At 42.6% G+C, this 13,143-nt stretch overlaps 1 protein-coding gene across 4 annotated transcripts in view; it reads left to right on the top strand.

The window, feature by feature from the left end:
* The window catches only part of LOC136873656 (uncharacterized), a 482,836-nt gene that overhangs the window by 417,245 nt on the left and 52,448 nt on the right, over positions 1-13,143 (top strand). For all 4 annotated transcript variants that reach the window (XM_067146729.2, XM_067146728.2, XM_067146731.2 and 1 more), the window contains one exon: positions 11,226-11,389. In XM_067146729.2, coding sequence (XP_067002830.2) covers positions 11,274-11,389 — 116 coding nt within the window. In that variant the 5' untranslated portion in view covers positions 11,226-11,273. The remainder of the gene's footprint in view (positions 1-11,225; positions 11,390-13,143) is intronic.

Raw genomic sequence — 13,143 nt, 5'->3', positions numbered from 1 at the left:
ATTGGTTAATTTCTCTGGCACGGAGGCTGGGTGTATGTGTCGTCTTCACCATTTCATCCTGATCACGACGCGCAGGTAGTCTACGGGCGTCAAATCAAAAGACCTGTATCTGGCGAACCGAACTTGTCCTCGGACACTCCCGGCACTAAAAACTATACGCCATTTCATTTCATTAGGTATATAATAGGTTTGTGAATCTGGGTGGGTTTTACAGTACCTGTGATTAGTACCACTATATGAGTGACACCATGGGTCTGCTTTGCCTATGATTAGTACCCAGTATGTGAGGAACACCACAGGTTTGCGTTGCCTGTAAATGGCGCTGCATTGTGAGGAAAACCATAGGTCTGCGTTACATGTGCGCATCACATTACCTGTGAGGAATACCGCGAGTCTGTGCTACTTATGATTAGTACCGCAACATGACAAATACCATGGTTCTACTTTCCTAGCGATAAGTACCATTATGAGGGGCCGATGACCTGGATTTAAGCTACAAGCATCATAGATTCAGTACTGTGCTTTAGAAGAAATCCCTTGGTCAGTAATACTATTGTTTAACGCTAGTTTCTGGGAATGTGGGGCATTGCGGGTCGGATCCATCCATCCTCTCCATCACGTTTTGAATTCCGGTCAGTGGATGATTTTGGACTTTTAAATTGCCATTACATTTCGTACCATTAGCGGCCGATTACCTAGATGTTAGGCCCCTTTAAAAAAGCATCATCAAATTGTTTATGAAACAATTATGATCAAACTGTGTGATATCTCTACCATTGTAGGTCCATATAAAACCAATAATTTTGTTAATGACAGAATTTCTCAGCTCTAGCTTAAGTACATTCTGAGAAAATGGGAAACATTCGGAAAAAGAAATAGCTTTTCAGAAATCACGCTTGCAATACGCGGATGCTACCATGTTCTCACCACATAAACACCCGACAAGAAGTAAATGTAGCCAACTTATGCAGCACGATGTTTACTGGCTTCTAGAGCAAATAGTTCCTGAGACATTTTGTCTAATTGAACAAGTGCTCCCGAAATCAGGAGAAATGGCTTGTACAGTTCAATATTTAGTCAATGAAACACATCAAATTAAAGAGGAAACTCCAAATGGGGTGCCTAGAAGCAAAAATCTGTTAGAGGTGTTAATGGAATGAAAATTCGTTCAATAACCATTTGGTTATGTGAATTGACCATCAGAAAACAATCGTAGATAATATTTTTATTGTAAAGCAACTGTGAGAAAAGATAATAAAGCTTTTGATTAGGAAATTGCTGTTTTTGTTTCTCACACTTGGATTTTGCTAACTTTGCACCTCAGATGGCGAAGGAAATAGTTTTCTAGCAGAGCTCTGAATTTATTTGAAGGCTCGAAATAAAAATACGGATTTCAAAGATTATTATATGTGCAATAAAGCATACCCTGAAATAGTGTTTCACAAAATCAACACTCCCAGTTTTTTTGGGTCCGTTTCGTTGTAACTACATAAACAACCTAAGTTATGTTATACAATTAGTTTTCATGCACAGTCGCTATTGTCTGCCTCCTTAGGCAAATCGGATGGATTCATATTGTCAGTTAGAGGCTTGTAAAAAATCAATTTATTAATTTTGACGCCAGTTCTCACTAAAGTGAATTTCAAGCAGTTGTTTATCAGCTGTGTTCTTAGGATTGATACAGTTTTGTTGCTGTGGTTGGATGAGTTTCGGAACTATTTGAGCAATATGGGTTGTTATATATTTAAAGCAGCCTATTTCTAGCATGTAGAAGTTCTCATCTCTTACGATAGACCCACTCGCCACTCATAGTAGGCACTTGAAACTTCGGAGCATACGGTGGTTCCCTTATTTTGCATGGGTGGCTATTTTAAAAGGAAACCCTTAAATTGCCGTTTAACTGGGCAGGTTTTGCTTTTCTCATAAATATTTTTTCAACAAATCAAAATGGTAGAGACAAACCAGTTTTAATCGATTAACTTCACATTTTTGCACACACGCGAAACAATATTTGTAGTACCGTAGCCATTTTTAAAACGGCTGTAAACTTTCTAAAAATGACCCGCAGTCATGGGATGAAAAGTAAAATCTTTCTGAGATGAGGTACCACCTATTTAAAAATCTTTTCCTTACCTTTACAAGTGTGTGTGTGTGTGTGTGTGTGTGTGTGTGTGTGTGTGTGTGTGTGTGTGTGTGTGTGTGTGTGTGTGGTTTACGGCCGGACGCCCTTCCTGACCCAACCCTACGTGGAGGATGAACTATCCGTGGTGTGTTTCTGTGCTGGCATTTAGTGTGTTGTGTTGTATGTATATGATCAATATGACTAACAAATCACCCAGTGCTTGACGTAGAGAAATTAAACAAAACTGGTTAAAAATACCCCTTCGGCCTGGTATCGAACCCCGGACACTCTAAACGGAAGATCAGTAATTTGACCATTTAGCTTATGAGTCTGACAATTACTAATAATAATAATAATAATAATAATAATAATAATAACGAATTGCCAAACCAGGAAACGTTCAAACAGTAATAATTCCTAAACAAATCGCTCTATTTTAGCCAAATATTTATTTTTTTTCTTAATTTGGATTGTATGAACAGTCTCCACAAATTTGGTGGACAACGGGCTAAAATTAATGAAGAGATAATTTGGTAGGATCCCTCCTTAAAATTCGACCTGTCAACCATCCGGGATTCATTTTCCCTGTACGCTGATTCTTCGCAGTTGTACTTCATCAAAGCTGGTTTAGATCAGTTGGACTTCTGTCCCAGTCATGTAGCCCACTGTGAGAGAGTACGTTTCGAGTTATTTGAACAAATAACTTGAAGCACACAACTTGAGTACAGTATAAACACTCGGTAGCCAAGTGAGTTGAACTTGTCCAGATGGATTCCCTCACCACGACAGTACTTACTGCAGAGCAGGCAGGGCGCCATATCTGTCCCATGTAAACACGTCCCTCAAGTGTAGTTAAAAGTCTTCGTCGTGCTTCAGTTTGTTTTTTTTTTTTTTTCAAAAATAAAGTGGACGGAGGAGATAACTCTTAAATACTTTGACAGGGGGAGGGGATGGAATTTGATTCACCTTTCTTTTGCCAATGATCATAAATGACAGACTTTGTAAGCATGCATTTCAGCGTTAATTTTCATGGTACTACTTCCTCGGTAATGGCGGTATAACTGGTTTTGAACCGTTCAACATGTCTGATATTAAATTAAGATTGGTCTTGTACAGTTTTAAAATTATCCACTAAACATTTCGGACTGGTTCCTCTGGCACTAACGGCTATGGAAGTGTGGACTCCTTTATACTTTGATTGGTGTTAAAGATAGGATGGTTGATCAACTACACTTCTCTTAAGACAACAATGTACAAGAAAACTACACATTCTGAAAGATACCTTCATAAATACTCACAACATTACTCCTGCCAAAAAGCAGCTCTCCTTCGAACGTTATTTACTAAGGTGAGTAACGTTGCAGATTGATAATCGCTCGAATGCATTACGAGAACTGACAACATCCACAAAGAAGAACGGCTATAGGAAGATCAAGGATCCTAACAGGAAAAGTACAAACCACGACTACAGAAAAAAGTATTCCTTCCTTACATGGCAGAATAGAGCGCGTCCAGATTTCACCGCAGACTGGGAGCTCGACCATTCAAAGAAAAACCACATCTTGAAACACCGGGTGTGAATGAAGTCATATATTGGCATGACAAAAAGGCTTGTTATCACCAGGGTCAAGGAACACATCAGGTCGATAAAGAATGTCGCTCTTTCATCCATATGTTCAGTTTGGACACCCCTAGGGGGTGCCGGTTGCGGTGCCAGTACCGGTGCGCTATGCCGCGCTCCTCACCTGGCCTGTTGTAGAAAATAAGTATAAAAAGAATAAATTATATTTGGTTGATAATAATAATAATAATAATAATAATAATAATAAAATGGTGGAAATTTTACTGTAAAGTGGGTGCTGTTGAGTGGTATTATGGAAAAATTCAACCTTATTCTGTGCGTGCCATGGCTGGATGTTAGTAAAATGACTAAATTTTTGTCTTTGAGCCAGCGGCAAGGGTAAAATTTGGATGGTCACCCATCCAAACCCTGACCACGCCCGGTGTTGCTTGGTTGACCGGGCCTTGCCGCTGGATTGTCCTCAGGAATATATTTATATTCCTGTGTATCTGTTGTGTTTGATACATTGAATTTAGAAAAGTACAGCATTTGTGGTTGCAGCTATTAATGAATACCCGCCTCGGCGTCGGTGATGTTTCCAGTGCTTTTGAGGTTGTTCGTTAGCTGGTGGAGGATGTGCTGAGATAGTTTTTTAAGGAAGTGAGATCATTTCGGGATTCTTACTCTGGGCTTGGTGGGGGCGGTTGCTTGTTGGGGGCGGTTATTGGGGGGTGGGATGGTTTTGCGGCGTTGGTATTGGTGGTGGTCTGGGTTGGGTAGACAGTAGGTTGAGTAGGAGGAGCTGTATTAGTGTGGCTGTGTCTGGGGTTTGTGTATTGTGGTAGGGAGTCGGAGGTCCTGGGTTCGGTTGCGTGGGCGGGTGGATAGGTAAGCTGAGCAGTGGTGGTGGTTGTGTGCGTGTCTGTAGGTGTCTGGATTGTCTGTAGTGTGCCTTAATTGCGCTCTTGATGAACGGGCACCCAGGGAATGAGGCGGCATGACTACCTTGGCAGTTGGCACACCTCGCCTGGGTCTTTGGCACCTTACAATCTGTGTGGCGGTGAGAACCGCCACACCTATTGCAGCGGGTAGCTTTAGAGCAGGAACTGGCTACGTGGTTTAGTTCCAGGCAATTAAAGCACTGTGTGATGAGGGTTGTGCGTGATAGTCTGGGTTCTGTGCTGGGGTGGTGTAGGGTGAGCAGGTTTTTTACGCCTGCTCTTTGTTTGCGTTTGAGTGTCGGTGAGTGTTGGCGGTGGGTTGGTCTGGGTGTCTGTGGATTGGGTAGGTGGTGGGACGGTGTCTGTGGATTGGGTAGGTGGTGGGACGGGTGGTGATGGTTTGGAATCAGTGTGTACAGTTGGTATTGGATCTGTAAGTGTGCTGGTGTCTTGTGTTTCTGGGTATGGTGGAGGCTTGTAGGTGGGGTCTGAGGTGAGGTGGAGGGGGTTGATCAGGATAGGTTTTGGGAGTCCTGCTTGCTGGATGACTTCAATAATGGCTGGTGTGAATTTGTTCTTGATCGGGGTGATTAGGAGTAGGCTGTTGTGGGTTTCCTCTGCAACGGCGATGAGATTTTCCAGGATGGGTCTGATGGACTGAATAACGGTTTTTCTGGTAAGTGGGATAGGGCCGGATGTCTGTAGAGGGATGATGAGGACGTCACATTTCTCTGATGTAGGGAAAGGTGAGTCGAAACGGACATAATGGAAGGGGGTTTCGTATTCTTCTTCTTCTTCATCGGGGATGGGTGTGGGTGACTTCCAGGACCAGTTACTGTAATCAAAGGAATCGGAGCTCATGATGGAAACGGGAAGGGCCGGGGTTCTGGCTACTCAATCCACCAGAATTATCCCGGCGCGGGTTAGGTACTGTGGCTTGGTTGTCAGGGGTGCGGTAAAGCACTGGAAACGGTCAAACTCTATTCGAGGACCGGCGTCTTACTTGGCGTACTCAGTGGGCACCAGTCGTGTCAGGTATAGTTTTAAATTGGATTACGCCAAGACAGGGCACGAACTAATGACCACACTGAGTACTAGACAAATTGCTCGTGGGCCCGCACAAGATTTGGCAGGCTGGTGGCTGGTATTGGCTGGCAGTCGTGGTGCTGCTCTCTGATTGGCTGGCAGTCAGTGCGGGAGCTTGGCGAGAGGTTTGGCGGCTGCGAGTTCGCTAGTACAGGGTGCTGGCTCGCTTGGTCCTTGGCTCTCTTGCGGTGTGCTCGCTCTGAGCGCTTGGCTGGGAATGTGTGTTCGTGCGAATGTGTTCGAATGTGAATGAATGTGAATGTGTTAATCAATGTCGTCGCTCTTTCATCGTCCGCGGAAAATGATATAAGCCAGTCTGCCATAGCCGAACATTTCTACAGTACAGCCCATGAAATCCTCTGACCAGGCGAACGTCATCAGAAAGACTTCTATGCTCGACTTGTAAGGAAAGCCATAGAGATAGAGCTGCGCCCAAATAACATCAACAGGGAAGACTGCTCCAAGTTACCAAATGCATGTAGACCTGTACTGCAGAAATACATGCATGACACCACCATGGCACAGCGCAACGGTCCTGGGGTCCAGTTAGTGGGGGGGGGGGGGGTGTTGAATAGTACTGTCATGACTTCTACGTTCCTTCCAAGAATTTCTTCGCTCACTGTCGGAGACAAACCTTCAAATGCCCTTATGAAGGCCAATGTAATTTGGCGGAAAGCTCGGCTTTGTTAAATATACAGTATATTAGTGGCTTCAATCCAGTTCGATTGAAATAAGCGAATAAATGAACTCGGGTGAAAAACAGAAATACGCATTTTTGCAAACGTATCTCCAAATGTTGAAACTAAATGAGTGAATTGGCCGTCTTAATTGCATTACTTTTCAGTAGAGTATTTCGAAAGCATTCACTATTCAATTCTTATTCATTCCGAATGAAAAATCGAAGAAATATACGAATGGAAAAATTCGCTATTAGCCTCATTCATTCATTCGAATGAAAAGTAATCAAATGGGAAATGAAAGAATCGAATAAGCGATTATTTTTTATTCGATTATCGCATCACTGCTTAAACACTGTGTATCTAAAAAACGTCGATACAAGGAACAACCCTTGATTAACAAGACGTCCTTATTGTGCCACATGCCTCGGAGACTGTCAACACACGGAAATGGTAATAACATAAATATTGAAACAGAAATCGCCCATACTTACCAAAGACCGAGCTCGCTTAAGTGCGGCCAGTATCCAGTAATCGGGAGATAGTGGGTTCGAACCATACTGTCGACAGCCCTGAAGATGGTTTTCCGTAGTTTCCCAGACAAATGTTGGGGCTGAACCTTAAGCCTACGGCTGCTTCCTTCCCATTCCTAGACCTTTCCTATCCCATCGTCGCCAAAGACCTATCTGTGTCGGTGCGACGAAAAGCAAAATAGCATACTTACCAAGATCCTCGCCGTTACCTAACCTCATTCAATCTTATGGAGGGTCAAGGGTTTACATGCGCTGTGCAATAGTTCAGCGACACCAAACCCGGAATTAAATATATAAAGGGGGAGATTATACACAGCTCGGAAAAAAAGCGCCAAAGAGAGAATGTTAGGATCCATGGCCACCTGGCGCCAGTGAATTGAAGCATTTTCTGTTTCTTTACAATAAGCTTTACGTCGCATCGACACAGATGGGTCTTATGGCGGGGATGGCCTAGGAAAGGTCTAGGAGTGGAGAGGAAGCGACCGTGGCCTCAAAGAACAACCTCGTGTAAAAATGCGAAACCACGAAAAACCATATTCAGGGCTCAGTGGGGTTCGAACCCACAATCGCGAATGCAAACCGCGTGACCATTTGCTCCGTAACTGTATTTAAATATACAGTGATCAAAATTAAATTATTTTCAGTGAAGGCACAGATTAGTTAAATGAACTCGTCGAACACAACAATGTCTTCTGTTGCTGCTGGTCGCGTGCTCATTGGTCAACCTGTGCCAGTTGGTACTTTTATATATCAAACGTGATTTTTAACGCCATGTTTGATATGGATTTCAGCAGTTTTGATGATTTATTTTTCTTTCATATTATGGAGCTTCCAACTATCATGTTTTCAGTCATCTTCTTTATTCATTTCTTTTTTTTTTTTAATTTGGTACCTTTTTCGAAGTAAGCTTCTCAACTCTTGGATAAATTACAACAGCAAAACCTTTCCTTCTGTCAGCTCAGAACTTCCTCGTGTACCTCTAAATTAGAATAACCCGGCTGGGAATGACTGACGTTTCTTAAAAGTTCTCCATGATGACATTCGAAAGGGTTTCAAACTCGTCAGTGTCTACAAGGGGGATCCATCAGGGATCTGCCTGGTGGAACTCGTAAGTGCCTACTGCACGTAACAGTCGTTCACTATAGCAAAAAATCCTTACGACATACTCCCAGCAACGAATGGTCTCTGAGAAACGCAAGATTTTGGTGGTGATTATTTCAAGAGGAAGTACAACTGAGCAACCATACTTTTCACACTATTCATAGAGAGATAAAAAAAAAAATGGAAGGGGTCTGACACATTGAAAACTGAAGGCATCAGCCAACGAAAGACAAGGGCCACGATCGGCGTAAAAGTAACTCCCTACGCCTCGATACATAATACTGTCGGGGTCGGAAAAGAAAAAGTTGACAAAGTGAGGTCGGATAGGGCAGGTGAAAGTGAGGAGCCTGGCACAAGTGGAAGTAATGCCAAGACTCGGCTAAGGGCCCAATGATCAAGTTCAGAGCCTCCAGGGTTCCTTTCGGTCCCATCTTACGAAAGGCAGGGGATATTGTGGGTGCTATTCTATCGGTCCCATCCACAGGGAAAATGAAATGGTTCCACAAAAACAAACAGTTCACAAGAAAAGACATTTTGAACCGGAAGTCATGGTCGCACAGAAACATGCTTCTTGCATTTGTCTATTCCGGTTTTGATTTCTACACCTGGATCAAATTCCTGTGTTCGTGTACCCCAAGTACTTGCATTGTGATATAATTTCGGTGGTGTATCCGTTTAGGGTGACAGCGTTGTTCACTTTGTTTGCTGATTGTCACTTTTCCCTACATGTTGAGATCACTCCTTGTTCGCAATGTAAATTGTAGGTCTTTCAAAGTTGTCAGCAAGTATTACAATGTCATCTGCAGCTTGTTCATGCAGTTCGCGTTTATTTATCTTCGTTCCTAGTCTACTTACTGAAGCTAAACAGATATTATACCAGGCTCCCAGAAGGGACTAAAACACATGTAGTTTTATTGATATTAAGTTTCTGCCTCTCGCCTTACACGGCTAAACCTGAAACGAGTATTAGGCCTATCCTGTAAAATTCTCACTGCGGTGTTACCTCACCATTCCGAGAAAACTATATTTCAGTGTCTGTGATCTGAGCAAGACAAGAACAGATTGTCACAAGGATCTGTTTTAGGTCCATTATTGTTCCAGAAACTATCTCCCAAATATTCTGCCACAGCAATCGAAACAAACTATGTTGAATATGGAGAAAACTTTCTGGCACAGGACCTGAACAAACTCGTGTCTGTTTTAGGCTGTGGATGCTCTAGAAACAGGGGGTGCTGCTTTGTATCTCGGTGACCACCAGGATGATAAGTTACGTGTTAAAATTTGTGGCAATAGATTGAAACACAACCCTCACCCCAAATTTTTTACGAGTAACACTTGAGATTTACTGATGGGAACACTTAGGCGAGGAAGAATATGATCCAAATACTAGCAACCAAGCCGAGGAATAGCCAAGCACATCAGAATGCTGTTAGTAAAATGTTACCGGCTACTGTTCGCCACGGTAGAAACGTGTCAACTTAGCGAGACCATGAAGATAACAGGCACAATAAGGATTGTTACCTAGTGACACTTCCTTTTAAAACAAAATACACCACCAGCTAGATCGCCTCAGCTCAAAAGAGGGCGTGAACTCTAGGTACCTGCCAGTTTATTCAATATTGTGTAATCCACTGAAATTCCAAATGAATCAAATGTGGAAACCTGACAAGTAAGTAATCCTACTCAACGTCTTCTAGAGACCCAATCACCAGGAAGCATATGGCGCAGACTAAACCGCACACTTCGCTCTGCAAGTGGCGCATCCTCTATTCTCCAATGAGCAGACAACAGCTCGCATCATAAAACTCGACGATATGGGAGTGACTGGATGTTCGCCTGTAACATGTTCACTTTGAATCCCGAATACGCTGATGTATCCCTGCATATTGCGTATGCAAGGATCAACGCTGACGGGGGACATTTTGTACATTTGATGTAAGGAATATTATGCTGGTGCGTTCTGTTCCTGTGTCTTTCTCATGATTAATGTTCTGTGTAGAGTTCTAGAAAATGAGTTCTAACATGGACATAGAGCGTTTCTGGACCCATGTCCATATAACATACTAGCAGTTACCCGCGGCTTCGCTCGCGTGGATTTCGTAATTTGTTAAAAGTAATCTTTCCTCGCTACTGTACTAAGACATTATCTTTTTTTTTTTTTTTTTTTTTTTTGCTAGTTGCTTTACGTCGCACCGACACAGATAGGTCTTATGGCGACGATGGGACAGGAAAGGCTAGGAATGGGAAGGAAGCGGCCGTGGCCTTAATTAAGGTACAGCCCCAGCATTTGCCTGGCGTGAAAATGATAAACCACGGAAAACCATTTTCAGGGCTGCCGACAGTGGGGTTCGAACCTACTATCTCCCGAATACTGGATACTGGCCGCACTTAAGCGACTGCAGCTATCGAGCTCGGTAAGACATTATCTAAACATTCCTAAAGTATGCAAAATTGGAAATTGAGTTTCATTTACCCCAGAAACTGTTTGTGGTATTGCCTTTTGGGGCTAAGGTGACGATGCGACATAAAGCTGTACGTATGAGAAACAGTCTTCAAGTCGAAAGCATCTCAACATGTTCCTTTATTTCTAAAATAGATTCCAAATATCTATTTCCACGTTTGTGACATCTTCAGTTTTTGAGATATAAATATTCTCAAACAGAATTAAACTCCTTTACTTATTTACCCACCCCCTCCCGCCTTGAGTCGATTTTCCGGAAACAAAAAAATACGTGTTTCTTAATTTTTATAGGAGATCCCAAATACCAATTTTTATGTCTGACAAATCTTATTTTTTGAAATGTAAATGTCCTCATACTATATAAGATATTTAACCCCTTTTTCACCTTTTTTCATCCCCTCTTAGGGGAATTTTCCGAAATCAAAAACTGCGTTTCTTTATTGTTAAAGGAGATTGTAAAAAAAATTGTATGTCTGTAACCTTAAGTTTCGGAGGTATAGATATGCTCATTTAAACAATTCATCCCCCTCTTTCACTTCCTTAGCGACGAAATATACGAAAATTTTGCCTTAGTGCGCACCTACACCCTAATATAAGTGTATCCCCAAAATTTCATTTATTTCGGTCCAGTAAATTTGGCTCGGCGCTGATGAATGTCAGTCGGCCTAGCTCAGTTACACCCTGAATTGTAAATACCATAGGATAAGTAAACACAGCGTGCTAATAAGTTGTCTTTGTTTCAGTCCCGCGCTCTGTGACGCCGGGATGCGGTAGCCCCCTCAGCAGAGAGGATGCTCAAGTGGTTGGCCGGCTCGCGTCCCAAGAGCCCCCCTCACGACATTGTGACAGACGACCCCCTCGCTACCATCAAGGTAGAGCGTCCGCTAGAGATATACGCAGTCAGCAGGTGCGTACACTCACAACTTGAACTGCTTCTCTCAGGTTTTTCATTCCGTTCGAGCATCACACGGAAATGTATAGCAAGTTGGCCTTCATAACAATTGCAACTATGATATCTATGTTCCGCACAGCTTTACTTCTAAACTGACAGTTCGTGAGCTCTGCTGCTGCGAGAACACAACCCTTGTATGAATCAAGAGTGCAACATCACTAAAGTGTCTTCTTTCTCTTTTCCCTTTATGCCCTTGCAGCTACTTCCCATATGAAGTCCGGTCTCAGTTCTGCTGGAGTCTTCCCTCTCTTTCGTGCCAGGTCCCACTCCAGCCTCGGTCGTCCCCTCCCTCTTTTTCCCTCTGGTCTTGCTTGGAATTTTTGTTTAGGCTTCCTTCCCTCCTCCATCCTCACCAGGTGCCCCAACCATCCAAGTTCCTTTTCAACTAAACTGATCAGTGGTTCTTGGTTAAGACACGCCTCCCTTATCCTAGTAGTTCTAACCATATTCCTCCTTGTCCTTCCAACTGTTTTAAGCAAATACTTCATGTCTGTGGCAGTGAGCCTGCTCTGTAAATTACTCTGCAGTGTCCAGCTTTCAGATCCGTACGTCAACACTGGAAGATATACTGATTTGTATATCCTCATTTTTGTTTTCCTGGTCATTTATCTCTTTCCTGGTATTATTATTATTATAATATCGATTGTTAGCTTTATAGATTCTGTGATTTATTTCATAATCCACTTTCTCATATGCTGTTATGATGCTGCCTAAATATTCAAACTGCTAAACCTGTTCTAAAATCTAATTTTGCCACTCAATGTTAAGGTCTTTTGTTCTTTCCTAGCAAGGGGCATAACTTTACTTTTACTAACATTAACTTCCATCCCTCTGTCTTGGAGTGCGCACCCCCATTCCATCACTGCCCTCTGTAATTTAGTTTTTGCCAAAAGTGCGATATCATCGAATACATAATCTAATATGTAAAAATGTTTGTTCGTCTCGAATGGACTCAAAAAATTCCTCCAGTCGCGTACTGTGTTTATTTCAGATAAACTGAGTTTTACAAATGCATTTCTTTGGCAATAGAGAAGTGAAATCGGAAATTCGGTCGAGTATCTTGGCTGTTGTGAAGGATTAGTTTTAGAACTTCCTACAACTTCATGGTCCCAATCCTTATAAATTCAAAACATTTCACGTATACAGAGTCCGCCAGAAAAATGTATACACTCTTTGTTAGACGATATCATTGTTTGTAGTGTGGTCTTTCGCTCAACAGATGTCGGTACTTGCATGACGATAGTGAGAAAACAAAATGGCTGGAGCACGCTTGACATTCGAGCAACGAAAGTACATTCTGAAGTGGTTTGATAATGCCGTTGAAGTGCAACGTCAGTGGAGGAGAGAGTTTGAAAGAGAACCCCAACACGCCTAACAATTAAACGCATTACTGGGAAGTATGAGACAATTTGTGATATTCACAAAGGAAGACCGGGAAGAACGCGCAGCTACCAGTCCTGCTCACGTGTTGGAAAGTTTTGCTAATTCTCCACAGAAGTCCGCTGCGCAATGTGGGGATTAGCAGTACAAGTGTACGACGAAGTTTGAAAACAGCTAAGTGGAAAGTTTACATCCCACGATTAATGCATGCGTCAAATGAGGACGATGCCGATCGTCGAATGCAATTTTGCGAATGGTATCAGCAAATGGTAACCCAAGATGAACAATCCTGACGAAGTTAGTGTGGTCTGATGAAGCCCAGTTTAAAC

This window comes from Anabrus simplex, chromosome 5 (genome assembly GCF_040414725.1).
Source record: "Anabrus simplex isolate iqAnaSimp1 chromosome 5, ASM4041472v1, whole genome shotgun sequence".
In the NCBI taxonomy this organism is placed as follows: Eukaryota; Metazoa; Arthropoda; class Insecta; order Orthoptera; family Tettigoniidae; genus Anabrus; species Anabrus simplex.
The sequence above is the reverse complement of the archived record's forward strand: the minus strand, read 5'-3'. Positions and strand labels throughout refer to the sequence as shown.